General features: G+C 34.8%; 1 protein-coding gene across 1 annotated transcript; it reads right to left on the bottom strand.

The window, feature by feature from the left end:
• Nucleotides 1–17,816: 17,816 nt before the first annotated feature.
• LOC308427564 (small integral membrane protein 10-like protein 1) lies at nucleotides 17,817–18,020 on the bottom strand (the record flags this gene model as incomplete). Its single annotated transcript, XM_080925711.1, has 1 exon — nucleotides 17,817–18,020. The coding sequence occupies one exon, from the start codon at nucleotides 18,018–18,020 to the stop codon at nucleotides 17,817–17,819; it is 204 nt and encodes a 67-aa protein (XP_080781837.1).
• Between the last annotated feature and the right edge of the window lie 579 nt (nucleotides 18,021–18,599).

Below are 18,599 nucleotides of genomic sequence, written 5' to 3'. Positions count from 1 at the left end.
ATTTTCTTTATTTTAGGTCAAACTGCAGAAATTTTTCTTATTTTGGGGTAAAAATGCAGTAATGCTTCTCATTTTGGGGGAGTAATTCAGAAATTCCCCTAATTTTGGGGCAAAAACGTAGAAATTCCACTTATTTGGGTCAAAAATGCAGAAATTACCCTTATTTTGGGCCAAATAGGCAGAAATGTCCCTTATTTTAAAGCAAAAAGATAGAAATTTAACTTATTTTAGGATAAAATTGCAGAAATTTCCCTTATTTTGTGGCAAAAATGCAGAAATTCCCATTATTTTTGGGTAAAAAGGCAGAAATTTCCCTTATTTTGGAATAAAATTGCAGAAATTTCTCATATTTTGGGGCAAAAATGCAGTAATGCTTTTAATTTGGAGGCAAAATTCAGAAATTTCACAAATTTTGAGTCAAAAAGGCAGAAGTTTCTCTTATTTTGGGAAAAAATGCAGAAATTTCCCTCTTTATGGGACAAAATTGCAGAAATTTTCTTTATTTTGGGTCAAACTGCAGAAATTTTTCTTATTTTGGGGTAAAAATGCAGTAATGCTTCTCATTTTGGGGCAATAATTCAGAAATTCCCCTAATTTTGGGGCAAAAAGGCAGAAATTCCCTTTATTGTGGGGCAAAATTGCTGAAATTTCCCTTTTTATGGACATAATTGCAGAAATTTCCCTTATTTTGGGCAAAATTGCAGAAATTCCCCTAATTTTGTGTCAAAATTGCAGAAATTCCTATTATTTGGAGGCAAAAATGCAGAAATCCCACTTTATTTTAATGCAAAATTGCAGAAATTCCCCTTATTTAGAGCAAAAAGGCAGAAATTTCCCTTATTTTGGGGCAAAATTGCAGAAATTTCACTTATCATGGGACAGAAATCCAGAAATTTCCCTTATTTCGGGTCCAAAAGGCAGTAATTCTGCTAATTTGGGGGCAAATTGCAGAAATTAAACTTATTTTAGGGAAAAAGACTGAAATTCCCCTTATTTTTTCCAAAAAGACAGAAATACTTCTTATTTTAGGGCAAAAAGGCAGAAATTCCAATTAATTTTAAGCAAAAATGCAGAATTTTCCCTTATTTAGGGGCAAAAACCCAGTAATGCCCCTAATTTTGGGGCAAAAAGCAGAAATTCTTCTAATTTTAGGGCAAAAAGGCAGAAATTCCCCTTATTGTGGGGCAAAATTGCTGAAATTTCCCTTTTTGGAGACAAAATTGCAGAAATTCCCCTTATTTTGGGCCAAATAGGCAGAAATTTCCCTTATTTTGGAGCAAAAGAATAGAAATTTAACTTATTTTAGGATAAAATTGCAGAAATTTTTCTTATTTTGTGGCAAAAATGCAGAAATTCCCATTATTTTGGGGTAAAAAGGCAGAAATTTCCCTTATTTTGGAATAAAATTGCAGAAATTTCCCATATTTTGGGGCAAAAATGCAGTAATGCTTTTAATTTGGAGGCAAAATTCAGAAATTTCACAAATTTTGAGTCAAAAAGGCAGAAGTTTCTCTTATTTTGGGAAAAAAATGCAGAAATTTCCCTCTTTATGGGACAAAATTGCAGAAATTTTCTTTATTTTGGGTCAAACTGCAGAAATTTTTCTTATTTTGGGGTAAAAATGCAGTAATGCTTCTCATTTTGGGGCAATAATTCAGAAATTCCCCTAATTTTGGGGCAAAAAACAGAAATTCCCTTTATTGTGGGGCAAAATTGCTGAAATTTCCCTTTTTATGGACATAATTGCAGAAATTTCCCTTATTTTGGGCAAAATTGCAGAAATTCCCCTAATTTTGTGTCAAAATTGCAGAAATTCCCATTATTTGGAGGCAAAAATGCAGAAATCCCACTTTATTTTAATGAAAAATTGCAGAAATTCCCCTTATTTGGAGCAAAAAGGCAGAAATTTCCCTTATTTTGGGGCAAAATTGCAGAAATTTCACTTATCATGGAACAGAAATCTAGAAATTTCCCTTATTTCGGGTCCAAAAGGCAGTAATTCCGCTAATTTGGGGGCAAATTGCAGAAATTAAACTTATTTTAGGGAAAAAGACTGAAATTCCCCTTATTTTTTCCAAAAAGACAGAAATACTTCTTATTTTAGGGCAAAAAGTCAGAAATTCCAATTAATTTTAAGCAAAAATGCAGAATTTTCCCTTATTTAGGGGCAAAAACCCAGTAATGCCCCTAATTTTGGGGCAAAAAGCAGAAATTCCCCTAATTTTGGGGCAAAAAGGCAGAAATTCCCCTTATTGTGGGGCAAAATTGCTGAAATTTCCCTTTTTGGAGACAAAATTGCAGAAATTTCCCTTATTTTGGGGCAAAATTGTAGAAATTTTTCTTATCTTGGGGTAAAAATGCAGAAATTCCCCTTATTTCGGGTCAAAAATGCAGAAATTCCGCTTATTTGGGGTCAAAAATGCAGAAATAACCCTTATTTTAGGGCAAAAAGACTGAAATTCCTCTTATTTTGTGCCAAAAGGGCAGAAATTCTTATTTTAGAGCAAAAAGGCAGAAATTCCAGTTAATTTTGGGCAAAAATGCAGAAATTTCCCTTATTTGGGGCAAAAAGACTTTAATGCCCCTAATTTTGTGTCAAAAAGGCAGAAATTCCCCTAATTTTGGAGCAAAATTGCAGAAATTTCCCTTATTTTGGGGCAAAATTGCAGAAATTTCTTTTATCTTGGGGAATAATGAAGAAATTCCAGTTAATTTTGGGCAAAAATGCAGAAATTTCCCTTATTTGGGGCAAAAAGACAGTAATGCCCCTAATTTTGTGTCAAAAAGGCAGAAATTCCCCTAATTTTTGAGCACAATTGCAGAAATTTCCATTATTTTGGGGCAAAATTGCAGTAATTCCCCTAATTTTGTGTCAAAATTCCAAAAATTCCCTTTATTTTGGGGCAAAATTGCAGAAATTCCCCTTATTCGGGGACAAAAATGCTGAAATTCCCCTTATTTTGGAGCAAAAATGCAGAAATTTTCCTTATTTTAGAACAAAAAGACAGAAATTCTTTTAATTTCAGGGCAAAAATACTGAAATTTCCCTTATTTTGGGGGAAAAATGCAGAAATTCCCCTTATTTTGGGCCAAATAGGCAGAAATTTCCCTTATTTTGGAGCAAAAGGATAAAAATTTAACTTATTTTAGGATAAAATTGCAGAAATTTCCCTTATTTTGTGGCAAAAATGCAGAAATTCCCATTATTTTGGGGTAAAAAGGCAGAAATTTCCCTTATTTTGGAATAAAATTGCAGAAATTTCCCATATTTTGGGGCAAAAATGCAGTAATGCTTCTAATTTGGAGGCAAAATTCAGAAATTTCACAAATTTTGAGTCAAAAAGGCAGAAGTTTCTCTTATTTTGGGAAAAAAATGCCGAAATTTCCCTCTTTATGGGACAAAATTGCAGAAATTTTCTTTATTTTGGGTCAAACTGCAGAAATTTTTCTTATTTTGGGGTAAAAATGCAGTAATGCTTCTCATTTTGGGGCAGTAATTCAGAAATTCCCCTAATTTTGGGGCAAAAAGGCAGAAATTCCCTTTATTGTGGGGCAAAATTGCTGAAATTTCCCTTTTTATGGACATAATTGCAGAAATTTCCCTTATTTTGGGCAAAATTGCAGAAATTCCCCTAATTTTGTGTCAAAATTGCAGAAATTCCCATTATTTGGAGGCAAAAATGCAGAAATCCCACTTTATTTTAATGCAAAATTGCAGAAATTCCCCTTATTTGGAGCAAAAAGGCAGAAATTTCCCTTATTTTGGGGCAAAATTGCAGAAATTTCACTTATCATGGGACAGAAATCCAGAAATTTCCCTTATTTCGGGTCCAAAAGGCAGTAATTCCGCTAATTTGGGGGCAAATTGCAGAAATTAAACTTATTTTAGGGAAAAAGACTGAAATTCCCCTTATTTTTTCCAAAAAGACAGAAATACTTCTTATTTTAGGGCAAAAAGGCAGAAATTCCAATTAATTTTAAGCAAAAATGCAGAATTTTCCCTTATTTAGGGGCAAAAACCCAGTAATGCCCCTAATTTTGGGGCAAAAAGCAGAAATTCCCCTAATTTTGGGGCAAAAAGGCAGAAATTCCCCTTATTGTGGGGCAAAATTGCTGAAATTTCCCTTTTTGAAGACAAAATTGCAGAAACTTCCCTTATTTTGGGGCAAAATTGTAGAAATTTCCCTTGTCTTGGGGCAAAAAGCAGAAATTCCCCTAATTTTGGGGCAAAAAGGCAGAAATTCCCCTTATTTCGGGGCAAAAATGCTGAAATTCCCCTTATTTTGAAGCAAAAATGGAGAAAATTTCCTTATTTTAGGGCAAAAAGACAGAAATTCTTTTTATTTCAGGGCAAAAATACAGAAATTCCCCTTATTTTGGGGCAAAAAGACAGTAATGCCCCTAATTTTGTGTCAAAAAGGCAGAAATTCCCCTAATTTTTGAGCACAATGGCAGAAATTTCCATTATTTTGGGGCAAAATTGCAGTAATTCCCCTAATTTTGTGTCAAAATTCCAGAAATTCCCTTTATTTTGGGGCAAAATTGCAGAAATTCCCCTTATTCGGGGACAAAAATGCTGAAATTCCCCTTATTTTGGAGCAAAAATGCAGAAATTTTCCTTATTTTAGGGCAAAAAGACAGAAATTCTTTTAATTTCAGGGCAAAAATACTGAAATTTCCCTTATTTTGGGGGAAAAATGCAGAAATTCCCCTTATTTTGGGCCAAATAGGCAGAAATTTCCCTTATTTTGGAGCAGAAGGATAAAAATTTAACTTATTTTAGGATAAAATTGCAGAAATTTCCCTTATTTTGTGGCAAAAATGCAGAAATTCCCATTATTTTTGGGTAAAAAGGCAGAAATTTCCCTTATTTTGGAATAAAATTGCAGAAATTTCCCATATTTTGGGGCAAAAATGCAGTAATGCTTTTAATTTGGAGGCAAAATACAGAAATTTCACAAATTTTGAGTCAAAAAGGCAGAAGTTTCTCTTATTTTGGGAAAAAAATGCAGAAATTTCTCTCTTTATGGGACAAAATTGCAGAAATTTTCTTTATTTTGGGTCAAACTGCAGAAATTTTTCTTATTTTGGGGTAAAAATGCAGTAATGCTTCTCATTTTGGGGCAATAATTCAGAAATTCCCCTAATTTTGGGGCAAAAAGGCAGAAATTCCCTTTATTGTGGGGCAAAATTGCTGAAATTTCCCTTTTTATGGACATAATTGCAGAAATTTCCCTTATTTTGGGCAAAATTGCAGAAATTCCCCTAATTTTGTGTCAAAATTGCAGAAATTCCCATTATTTGGAGGCAAAAATGCAGAAATCCCACTTTATTTTAATGAAAAATTGCAGAAATTCCCCTTATTTGGAGCAAAAAGGCAGAAATTTCCCTTATTTTGGGGCAAAATTGCAGAAATTTCACTTATCATGGGACAGAAATCCAGAAATTTCCCTTATTTCGGGTCCAAAAGGCAGTAATTCTGCTAATTTGGGGGCAAATTGCAGAAATTAAACTTATTTTAGGGAAAAAGACTGAAATTCCCCTTATTTTTTCCAAAAAGACAGAAATACTTCTTATTTTAGGGCAAAAAGTCAGAAATTCCAATTAATTTTAAGCAAAAATGCAGAATTTTCCCTTATTTGGGGCAAAAAGACAGTAATGCCCCTAATTTTGTGTCAAAAAGGCAGAAATTCCCCTAATTTTTGAGCACAATTGCAGAAATTTCCATTATTTTGGGGCAAAATTGCAGTAATTCCCCTAATTTTGTGTCAAAATTCCAGAAATTCCCTTTATTTTGGGGCAAAATTGCAGAAATTCCCCTTATTCGGGGACAAAAATGCTGAAATTCCCCTTATTTTGGAGCAAAAATGCAGAAATTTTCCTTATTTTAGGACAAAAAGACAGAAATTCTTTTAATTTCAGGGCAAAAATACTGAAATTTCCCTTATTTTGGGGGAAAAATGTAGAAATTCCCCTTATTTTGGGCCAAATAGGCAGAAATTTCCCTTATTTTGGAGCAAAAGGATAAAAATTTAACTTATTTTAGGATAAAATTGCAGAAATTTCCCTTATTTTGTGGCAAAAATGCAGAAATTCTCATTATTTTGGGGTAAAAAGGCAGAAATTTCCCTTATTTTGGAATAAAATTGCAGAAATTTCCCATATTTTGGGGCAAAAATGCAGTAATGCTTCTAATTTGGAGGCAAAATTCAGAAATTTCACAAATTTTGAGTCAAAAAGGCAGAAGTTTCTCTTATTTTGGGAAAAAAATGCAGAAATTTCCCTCTTTATGGGACAAAATTGCAGAAATTTTCTTTATTTTGGGTCAAACTGCAGAAATTTTTCTTATTTTGGGGTAAAAATGCAGTAATGCTTCTCATTTTGGGGCAATAATTCAGAAATTCCCCTAATTTTGGGGCAAAAAGGCAGAAATTCCCTTTATTGTGGGGCAAAATTGCTGAAATTTCCCTTTTTATGGACATAATTGCAGAAATTTCCCTTATTTTGGGCAAAATTGCAGAAATTCCCCTAATTTTGTGTCAAAATTGCAGAAATTCCCATTATTTGGAGGCAAAAATGCAGAAATCCCACTTTATTTTAATGAAAAATTGCAGAAATTCCCCTTATTTGGAGCAAAAAGGCAGAAATTTCCCTTATTTTGGGGCAAAATTGCAGAAATTTCACTTATCATGGGACAGAAATCCAGAAATTTCCCTTATTTCGGGTCCAAAAGGCAGTAATTCTGCTAATTTGGGGGCAAATTGCAGAAATTAAACTTATTTTAGGGAAAAAGACTGAAATTCCCCTTATTTTTTCCAAAAAGACAGAAATACTTCTTATTTTAGGGCAAAAAGGCAGAAATTCCAATTAATTTTAAGCAAAAATGCAGAATTTTCCCTTATTTAGGGGCAAAAACCCAGTAATGCCCCTAATTTTGGGGCAAAAAGCAGAAATTCTTCTAATTTTGTGGCAAAAAGGCAGAAATTCCCCTTATTGTGGGGCAAAATTGCTGAAATTTCCCTTTTTGGAGACAAAATTGCAGAAATTCCCCTTATTTTGGGCCAAATAGGCAGAAATTTCCCTTATTTTGGAGCAAAAGAATAGAAATTTAACTTATTTTAGGATAAAATTGCAGAAATTTTTCTTATTTTGTGGCAAAAATGCAGAAATTCCCATTATTTTGGGGTAAAAAGTCAGAAATTTCCCTTATTTTGGAATAAAATTGCAGAAATTTCCCATATTTTGGGGCAAAAATGCAGTAATGCTTCTAATTTGGGGGCAAAATTCAGAAATTTCACAAATTTTGAGTCAAAAAGGCAGAAGTTTCTCTTATTTTGGGAAAAAAATGCCGAAATTTCCCTCTTTATGGGACAAAATTGCAGAAATTTTCTTTATTTTGGGTCAAACTGCAGAAATTTTTCTTATTTTGGGGTAAAAATGCAGTAATGCTTCTCATTTTGGGGCAATAATTCAGAAATTCCCCTAATTTTGGGGCAAAAAGGCAGAAATTCCCTTTATTGTGGGGCAAAATTGCTGAAATTTCCCTTTTTATGGACATAATTGCAGAAATTTCCCTTATTTTGGGCAAAATTGCAGAAATTCCCCTAATTTTGTGTCAAAATTGCAAAAATTCCCATTATTTGGAGGCAAAAATGCAGAAATCCCACTTTATTTTAATGAAAAATTGCAGAAATTCCTTTTATTTGGAGCAAAAAGGCAGAAATTTCCCTTATTTTGGGGCAAAATTGCAGAAATTTCACTTATCATGGGACAGAAATCCAGAAATTTCCCTTATTTCGGGTCCAAAAGGCAGTAATTCCGCTAATTTGGGGGCAAATTGCAGAAATTAAACTTATTTTAGGGAAAAAGACTGAAATTCCCCTTATTTTTTCCAAAAAGACAGAAATACTTCTTATTTTAGGGCAAAAAGTCAGAAATTCCAATTAATTTTAAGCAAAAATGCAGAATTTTCCCTTATTTGGGGCAAAAAGACAGTAATGCCCCTAATTTTGTGTCAAAAAGGCAGAAATTCCCCTAATTTTTGAGCACAATTGCAGAAATTTCCATTATTTTGGGGCAAAATTGCAGTAATTCCCCTAATTTTGTGTCAAAATTCCAGAAATTCCCTTTATTTTGGGGCAAAATTGCAGAAATTCCCCTTATTCGGGGACAAAAATGCTGAAATTCCCCTTATTTTGGAGCAAAAATGCAGAAATTTTCCTTATTTTAGGGCAAAAAGACAGAAATTCTTTTAATTTCAGGGCAAAAATACTGAAATTTCCCTTATTTTGGGGGAAAAATGTAGAAATTCCCCTTATTTTGGGCCAAATAGGCAGAAATTTCCCTTATTTTGGAGCAAAAGGATAAAAATTTAACTTATTTTAGGATAAAATTGCAGAAATTTCCCTTATTTTGTGGCAAAAATGCAGAAATTCTCATTATTTTGGGGTAAAAAGGCAGAAATTTCCCTTATTTTGGAATAAAATTGCAGAAATTTCCCATATTTTGGGGCAAAAATGCAGTAATGCTTCTAATTTGGAGGCAAAATTCAGAAATTTCACAAATTTTGAGTCAAAAAGGCAGAAGTTTCTCTTATTTTGGAAAAAAATGCAGAAATTTCCCTGTTTATGGGACAAAATTGCAGAAATTTTCTTTATTTTGGGTCAAACTGCAGAAATTTTTCTTATTTTGGGGTAAAAATGCAGTAATGCTTCTCATTTTGGGGGAGTAATTCAGAAATTCCCCTAATTTTGGGGCAAAAACGTAGAAATTCCACTTATTTGGGGTCAAAAATGCAGAAATTACCCTTATTTTGGGCCAAATAGGCAGAAATGTCCCTTATTTTAAAGCAAAAGGATAGAAATTTAACTTATTTTAGGATAAAATTGCAGAAATTTCCCTTATTTTGTGGAAAAAATGCAGAAATTCCCATTATTTTAAGGTAAAAAGGCAGAAATTTCCCTTATTTTGGAATAAAATTGCAGAAATTTCCCATATTTTGGGGCAAAAATGCAGTAATGCTTCTAATTTGTGGGCAAAATTCAGAAATTTCACAAATTTTGAGTCAAAAAGGCAGAAGTTTCTCTTATTTTGGGAAAAAAATGCAGAAATTTCCCTCTTTATGGGACAAAATTGCAGAAATTTTCTTTATTTTGGGTCAAACTGCAGAAATTTTTCTTATTTTGGGGTAAAAATGCAGTAATGCTTCTCATTTTGGGGCAGTAATTCAGAAATTCCCCTAATTTTGGGGCAAAAAGGCAGAAATTCCCTTTATTGTGGGGCAAAATTGCTGAAATTTCCCTTTTTATGGACATAATTGCAGAAATTTCCCTTATTTTCGGCAAAATTGCAGAAATTCCCCTAATTTTGTGTCAAAATTGCAGAAATTCCCATTATTTGGAGGCAAAAATGCAGAAATCCCACTTTATTTTAATGCAAAATTGCAGAAATTCCCCTTATTTGGAGCAAAAAGGCAGAAATTTCCCTTATTTTGGGGCAAAATTGCAGAAATTTCACTTATCATGGGACAGAAATCCAGAAATTTCCCTTATTTCAGGTCCAAAAGGCAGTAATTCCGCTAATTTGGGGGCAAATTGCAGAAATTAAACTTATTTTAGGGAAAAAGACTGAAATTCCCCTTATTTTTTCCATAAAGACAGAAATACTTCTTATTTTAGGGCAAAAAGGCAGAAATTCCAATTAATTTTAAGCAAAAATGCAGAATTTTCCCTTATTTAGGGGCAAAAACCCAGTAATGCCCCTAATTTTGGGGCAAAAAGCAGAAATTCCCCTAATTTTGGGGCAAAAAGGCAGAAATTCCCCTTATTGTGGGGCAAAATTGCTGAAATTTCCCTTTTTGGAGACAAAATTGCAGAAACTTCCCTTATTTTGGGGCAAAATTGTAGAAATTTCCCTTGTCTTGGGGCAAAAAGCAGAAATTCCCCTAATTTTGGGGCAAAAAGGCAGAAATTCCCCTTATTTCGGGGCAAAAATGCTGAAATTCCCCTTATTTTGAAGCAAAAATGCAGAAAATTTCCTTATTTTAGGGCAAAAAGACAGAAATTCTTTTTATTTCAGGGCAAAAATACAGAAATTCCCCTTATTTTGGGGCAAAAAGACAGTAATGCCCCTAATTTTGTGTCAAAAAGGCAGAAATTCCCCTAATTTTTGAGCACAATGGCAGAAATTTCCATTATTTTGGGGCAAAATTGCAGTAATTCCCCTAATTTTGTGTCAAAATTCCAGAAATTCCCTTTATTTTGGGGCAAAATTGCAGAAATTCCCCTTATTCGGGGACAAAAATGCTGAAATTCCCCTTATTTTGGAGCAAAAATGCAGAAATTTTCCTTATTTTAGGGCAAAAAGACAGAAATTCTTTTAATTTCAGGGCAAAAATACTGAAATTTCCCTTATTTTGGGGGAAAAATGCAGAAATTCCCCTTATTTTGGGCCAAATAGGCAGAAATTTCCCTTATTTTGGAGCAGAAGGATAAAAATTTAACTTATTTTAGGATAAAATTGCAGAAATTTCCCTTATTTTGTGGCAAAAATGCAGAAATTCCCATTATTTTGGGGTAAAAAGGCAGAAATTTCCCTTATTTTGGAATAAAATTGCAGAAATTTCCCATATTTTGGGGCAAAAATGCAGTAATGCTTTTAATTTGGAGGCAAAATTCAGAAATTTCACAAATTTGGGGTCAAAAAGGCAGAAGTTTCTCTTATTTTGGGAAAAAAAATGCAGAAATTTCCCTCTTTATGGGACAAAATTGCAGAAATTTTCTTTATTTTGGGTCAAACTGCAGAAATTTTTTTATTTTGGGGTAAAAATGCAGTAATGCTTCTCATTTTGGGGCAATAATTCATAAATTCCCCTAATTTTGGGGCAAAAAAGCAGAAATTCCCTTTATTGTGGGGCAAAATTGCTGAAATTTCCCTTTTTATGAACATACTGTTAGAAATTTCCCTTATCTTGGGGCAAAATTGCAGAAATTTCCCTTATTTTGGGCAAAATTGCAGAAATTCCCCTAATTTTGTGTCAAAATTGCAGAAATTCCCATTATTTTGAGGCAAAAATGCAGACATTCCACTTTATTTTAATGCAAAATTGCAGAAATTCCCCTTTTTTGGGAGAAAAAGGCAGAAATTTCCCTTATTTTGGGGCAAAATTGCAGAAATTTCACTTATCATGGAACAGAAATCTAGAAATTTCCCTTATTTCGGGTCCAAAAGGCAGTAATTCTGCTAATTTGGGGGCAAATTGCAGAAATTAAACTTATTTTAGGGAAAAAGACTGAAATTCCCCTTATTTTTTCCAAAAAGACAGAAATACTTCTTATTTTAGGGCAAAAAGGCAGAAATTCCAATTAATTTTAAGCAAAAATGCAGAATTTTCCCTTATTTAGGGGCAAAAACCCAGTAATGCCCCTAATTTTGGGGCAAAAAGCAGAAATTCCCCTAATTTTGGGGCAAAACGGCAGAAATTCCCCTTATTGTGGGGCAAAATTGCTGAAATTTCCCTTTTTGGAGACAAAATTGCAGAAACTTCCCTTATTTTGGGGCAAAATTGTAGAAATTTCCCTTGTCTTGGGGTAAAAATGCAGAAATTCCGCTTATTTGGGGTCAAAAATGCAGAAATAACCCTTATTTTAGGGCAAAAAGACTGAAATTCCTCTTATTTTGTGCCAAAAGGGCAGAAATTCTTATTTTAGAGCAAAAAGGCAGAAATTCCAGTTAATTTTGGGCAAAAATGCAGAAATTTCCCTTATTTGGGGCAAAAAGACTTTAATCCCCCTAATTTTGTGTCAAAAAGGCAGAAATTCCCCTAATTTTGGAGCAAAATTGCAGAAATTTCCCTTATTTTGGGGCAAAATTGCAGAAATTTCTTTTATCTTGGGGAATAATGCAGAAATTCCCCCTATTTCGGGTCAAAAAGGCATAAATTCCGCTTATTTGTGGTCAAAAATGCAGAAATTACCCTTATTTTAGGGCAAAAAGACTGAAATTCCCCATATTTTGTGCCAAAAAAAGAGAAATTCTTATTTTAGGGCAAAAAGGAAGAAATTCCACTTAATTTTGGACAAAAATGCAGAAATTTCCCTTATTTGGGGCAAAAAGACAGTAATGCCCCTAATTTTGTGTCAAAAAGGCAGAAATTCCCCTAATTTTTGAGCACAATTGCAGAAATTTCCATTATTTTGGGACAAAATTGCAGTAATTCCCCTAATTTTGTGTCAAAATTCCAGAAATTCCCTTTATTTTGGGGCAAAATTGCAGTAATTCCCCTAATTTTCTGTCAAAATTGCATATATTCTTTTTATTTTGGGGCAAAATTGCAGAAATTCCCGATTATTTTGGAACAAAATTGCAGTAATATCCCTAATTTTGGATCAAAAAGGCAGAAATTCCCCTTCTTTTGGGCAAAAATGTAGAAATTTCACTCATTTTCGAACAAAATTGCATGATTTTCCCTTATTATTGGGCAAAAAGGAAGTAATGCCCCTAATTTGGGGGCAAAAAGGCAGAAATTCCCCTAATTTTGGGGCAAAATGCAGAAATTCTCCTTATTTGGGGGCAAAAATGCAGAAATTTCTTTTATCTTGGGGAATAATGCAGAAATTCCCCCTATTTCGGGTCAAAAAGGCAGAAATTCCGCTTATTTGGGGTCCAAAATGCAGAAATTACCCTTATTTTAGGGCAAAAAGACTGAAATTCCCCATATTTTGTGCCAAAAAAACAGAAATTCTTATTTTAGGGCAAAAAGGAAGAAATTCCACTTAATTTTGGACAAAAATTTAGAAATTTTCCTTATTTGGGGCAAAAAGACAGTAATGCCCCTAATTTTGTGTCAAAAAGGCAGAAATTCCCCTAATTTTTGAGCACAATTGCAGAAATTTCCATTATTTTGGGACAAAATTGCAGTAATTCCCCTAATTTTGTGTCAAAATTCCAGAAATTCCCTTTATTTTGGGGCAAAATTGCAGAAATTCCCCTTATTTCGGGGCAAAAATGCTGAAATTCCCCTTATTTTGAAGCAAAAAATGCAGAAAATTTTCTTATTTTAGGGCAAAAAGACAGAAATTCTTTTTATTTCAGGGCAAAAATACAGAAATTCCCCTTATTTTGGGGCAAAAATGCAGAAATTCCCTTTATTTTGGGCCAAATAGGCAGAAATTTCCCTTATTTTGGAGCAAAAGTATAGAGATTTAACTTATTTTAGGATAAAATTGCAGAAATTTTTCTTATTTTGTGGCAAAAATGCAGAAATTCCCATTATTTTGGGGTAAAAAGGCAGAAATTTCCCTTATTTTGGAATAAAATTGCAGAAATTTCCCATATTTTGGGGCAAAAATGCAGTAATGCTTCTAATTTGGGGGCAAAATTCAGAAATTTCACAAATTTTGAGTCAAAAAGGCAGAAGTTTCTCTTATTTTTAGAAAAAAATGCAGAAATTTCCCTCTTTATGGGACAAAATTGCAAAAATTTTCTTTATTTTGGGTCAAACTGCAGAAATTTTTCTTATTTTGGGGTAAAAATGCAGTAATTCTTCTCATTTTGGGGCAATAATTCAGAAATTCCCCTAATTTTGGGGCAAAAAGGCAGAAATTCCCTTTATTGTGGGGCAAAATTGCAGAAATTCCCATTATTTTGAGGCAAAATTGCAGAAATTCCCCTAATTTTGTGTCAAAATTGCAGAAATTCCCATTATTTTGAGGCAAAAATGCAGAAATTCCACTTTATTTTAATGCAAAATTGCAGAAATTCCTCTTATTTGGGGCAAAAAGGCATAATGGGTTGGGGTTGTGTCTTTTAAATAAGTATGTACAACTTTATGTATATTGTCTTGTTACCTACGTCTGTTGTATTTCAAAAAATTCATATTTTTAATGATGGGATTAACATTAAGATGAGTTTCTATATTTTCTCAGACAGAAATATAGAAAGTTTCAAAGTTAATGTGTTTAATCAAATGCCTTGAATCCATTAACAATTCTTCAAAACTAGCACACCTCTATGAGCCATACCTGCCCCCCTTCATCCTTTTTGTAACATTAGACATCATTTTTTAACAACAGTGAGAATTCCTAATCATTCTGCTTCCAAAGTCAAATGCTAATTAAATTTCAATGTTTTCTTTATCAGTGTATGTGCATGTGTGTGTGCACATATGTGCCATAATTTTCAGTTCTTAGTTTCTACCATGGGTCCCAGGGATTGAACTCATGTGATTGATCATAATAGTGCAGTAAGTTGTTTTATCTATTAAGTACCTGCTGCTACTGCACAAATGAGTGTATGTGTGTGATTTTCATATATGTACTTACCATTAATTTTACCTCTCTCTGCCTCTCAATGCATTTATCATTCCTTTTCTCACCTTTTTTATCATTTCGTTTTATCCCTCATTACAGTTTTACTTTATGTCATAGCGACATTCATTTTTTTATACATTGGTATAAAATGTAGAGAAACACACTTTTTGTTCAGTATTTATAAGCTTGCTTTTCTTTGATATTTATGCAATTCGTATACAAAAATTAATGGTAAATCAGCTTGAAATGTTTCTTTAATGACATACTTGGGGTTTTCATAAATGTTAGTATACTAACTGCAGATACCTGTACCATTTTTATTCTCATACCTTTATAGTAAGTATCAACAAAAGCCTTCGATAGAGTACTGTACAAAAAGATATGGCCCAATGTCAATCTGTAACTTTTACTAGTAAAGGGACTTGAAATATCACATTTTCTCTGTGCTGTCTGCAAGAGTGATATTCACTTAGGAGGGCTCAGTGGTCTCGCTCCACAAATAGGGATACAGAAGAGTGGTGTTGTTGCGACCCCTTCTGGCCAAATGTCGTTATGTTCTTGTCCTGAAGAAATGAGACTATGGATACAAAGTACAGGGTGCCACATTGTGGAAGTAAGAATTTAGTGCACCTGAGCCGATGTCTTCCCCCCCTCCCCACCACACACTCAGTTGTCTTGATTTTCTCAAGTCCAAAAGATTGAGACCCGAATCACCCTCACCACAACACTCCTCTCTCTCTCTAAAAAACAAAAATAAAAACAAAAACAAACCCTTAGTTACGAAACTTGATATATAATGAGATTCGTGACTCAATCTGGCAAAAATCCAAACGACTGACTTACAGACACATGAGAAAGTTAGGCAACCCAGGGCACTGAACTTCTGTCTAGTTCAATGGAACAATGCCTTGAAATACCCTGCTAAACCTTCTTAGTCTAAAAACCGTGTCAGATGTCATGAACCATCTAAGCTAATAAGCATATTTTACAATTCCTTAGTAGTCACTTAATTGTAGTTTTAGGATACAAAGAAGAAATTGACTTTCGTGGTGGTTTTCCACTGTTAGTTCAAGAGCTCAAGCAGGAGGGCAGAGGCAGTGAGATATCCTACTTTATAAAGATAATTCCAGGCTAAATACAAACAGAAAGAGAACTTCGATTGCAAAATACAATTTTCAGTAATTGACATCCAAAAGGAATATGTCATGGCAGATTTGTGTCCCTTCTAAGTACATAGCCTAAGATCAAATTTTATTATGCCAAGAGAACATTATTGAGAAAGTAAACCGGAGATACCAAGAAAATTAGAACAGAAGTAATGGGACTGAAGAGCTGGCTCTGCAGGTGTGAGTTCAATTCCCAGCAATCACATGTTGGCTCACAATAATCTATATTGAGATATGGCGCCCTCTTCTGGCCTACAGGCATACATGCAAGCAGAATGCTATGTATGTGATAAATTATGTTTTAAAAGTACAATAAAAATAAGTAGGTTTGGAAAGCTGTGTGTATTTTTAGAAAGTACAACTACATCTAATGCTGTCCTACATAGATATCCAGGGTCCTACAGCGTCTTTCTGTTTCTAAAAGTAAGTCTACACTTCAAATTCTGAGACTAGTGTCTTCAAAGGAATTGGTAAAAGCTTTAGGAATGTAACCTTTGGAAATATTTTGACTTTTAAAGACAGCACATCTTGGGAGTTAGAGATATGGTTTAGTGGTTAAGAGCACTGACTGCTCTTCCAGATGTCCCGATTAAAATTCCCAGCAACTGCAGACTCTATAAGATTTGCCTTCTAAACTCTACATGAGTTCCTCTCCCCATTATACATGCTATAAACAAATAACAAGCTAACTTAAATAAGTGGGTTGTATGTATGTGTGTGTGTGTGTGTGTGTGTGATAATGACATTTTAAAAAACTTGGCTTTTTGAGGTGGGTATAGTAGAAGTTGAAGGGAGGAAAGGATAATTGAGAAACAATGTATAGTTCAATTTTTTTTAATTGAAAGTGTATTGCCTATCTTAACATTTTTGTAAGAATAGACTGGATGCTGCACTGTACCTGAATTGTCCTCGATATTACATATACAACAGATTAACATACTTAATAAACTATAGACTTATCTTAGATATTTGTGTGAAAAAAATTGACTAGCCACCTGGCTCTGACACCTTCACCCTGTTGTTGGTCGACTTGTGTGCCCACAGCCCTGTCTCTTAGTCCCGCCGCCAGGTTCCCACTTCACTCCTTTCTCCAGTGTCCATGTCTCAGGCCATTCTTTCCCAAGCACATCTGCCCCTTAGGTTTTGTAGAGGCTGCTTTTTCTGCCTTTCTCTGAGCTCTCAGGCATTGGTGTCAACATCCCCATTCTTTGTCCTCCTCCTTTTGTTTTGTTAATTCTCTAACACTTTTATTTCTTGTTAAGTAGGAACCTATATTACAGGCACAGTATTATTCACATGAGGTAAGCAGCATAACTTACAATTATTTTATTTTTTTTGGGGTTTCTGATTACTTGCTTTAATTTCAATACAATGACAATGACTAATTCACCCCAGTCTTGTAAAAATCACTAGCATACATTTGCCTACACCAGCCATTTGCTCTTTTTTAGACACTGAGAACATTCCATCTTTGGATATTAACTGTTTGGGTGATGTGGTTACCGCCTCCAGAGGAGTTAGAAACATGGCCGTCCAAAGTCAAGAAAGTCTCCTTTTTGTTCACAAATACACGTTTTATCCTCCCACTCCACAAGGGCATCATCTTTCCAGTTACTTTCTTGTCCCTCCACTTGTCAAGGTTTGTAACATCTGCAGTTTACTCTGTAACTAGAATTAAGAAGAAAGCCATAGTTGGTCCATTTGCCTTACTACCAGGGTGTAGTCAATTCCTGTGAAACTGGACTTTCTTTTCTTTGGAACCAGTGTCTTTTTGGGGGGAACATCTTCACATAGTCCCACTATTTTTTTTTTTTTTCAAAATCCTGCCGTCATATTTGGAAGTTTTCCTGTAGTCTGGCTTTGACCCGATGTTTCAATATAGCCTCTTGTGGGAAGAGATGCATGCTTTTAAGATCACATTCTTGATATAACAGGCCTCTTATTCAATTCAATGTCTAGTTCACAGTCCAGTACTCTTAAAAGATTAATTCAGAACCCAAGTTTGAGGTAAATCTGTGTTCTTGAAAACTTAACATTCCTTTCACATTATGCATCCTGTGCCCTTTGCCATATCCTAAGATTTGCCAGGTGTTTGCTGATGTGTAGTTCCTTGAATACTTTCTTGTTTACCTCCTCTGCTGCTGGAACACAATATCTTTGTTCTAAATCGACCCAGGTAGCTTTCCCACCTCCAATTCCCAGGAAGGGGAAGTGGTGAGCAGACCGCCCGAGAGCGAGCCTGCTCTCGAGAGACTGCACGTTCTTCTCGCGCATCCCTGAAGGTGCCACAGGGCGGCCTGCCATCTTACGGTCCCGGTTGGCGCACAATGCAGACGCGGCTCTAAATGTGTACCTGCAAGCAGATGTTGAGGATCACTGAGCCCGCGATGTAGAAGTACGGGAAGTTCATTCGCAGCTGCCAGGACAGCTCAAAGAAGGCGAGCAGGGAGTGAGAGAGCACCTTGCAGAAAACACCGTACAAGGTAGCGGCCGCAGGGCCCACAGCCCTGACCGCCAGGGCGGACGGGAAGTCGGCGGGGACCATGGCGTTGTCCCACTAGGTCGAGGTTCTCCAAAGCTTCGCGCACTCCCAAGCTGGACCGAGCCGTGGCCTGGATGAAGCGGCCACCGCTTCAGTCTCAACGCCATCGGCCGCCGCTCCCACCCTGGTGGCACCTCTCAATACCTTTATCATTCCTTTTCTCACCTTTTTTATCATTTCGTTTTATCCCTCATTACAGTTTTACTTTATGTCATAGCGACATTCATATTTTTATACATCGGTATAAAATGTAGAGAAACACTCACTTTTTCTTCAGTATTTATAAGCATGCTTTTCTTTGATATTTATGCAATTCATATACAATAATTAATGGTAAATCAGCTTGAAATGTTTCTCTAATGACATACTTGGGGTTTTCATAAATGTTAGTATACTAACTGCAGATACCTGTACCATTTTTATTCTGATACTTTTATAGTAAGTATCAACAAAAGCCTTTGATAGAGTACTGTACAATAGGATATGGCCCAATGTCAATCTGTACTTTTTACTAGTAAAGGGACTTGAAATATCACATTTTCTCTGTGATGTCTGCAAGGGCTCAAGTATCTCACTCCCACC

The sequence above is a fragment of the Micromys minutus genome (assembly GCF_963924665.1).
Source record: "Micromys minutus genome assembly, chromosome: 1".
NCBI lineage: Eukaryota > Metazoa > Chordata > Mammalia > Rodentia > Muridae > Micromys > Micromys minutus.
This window is presented reverse-complemented; position numbering and strand designations above follow the sequence as displayed.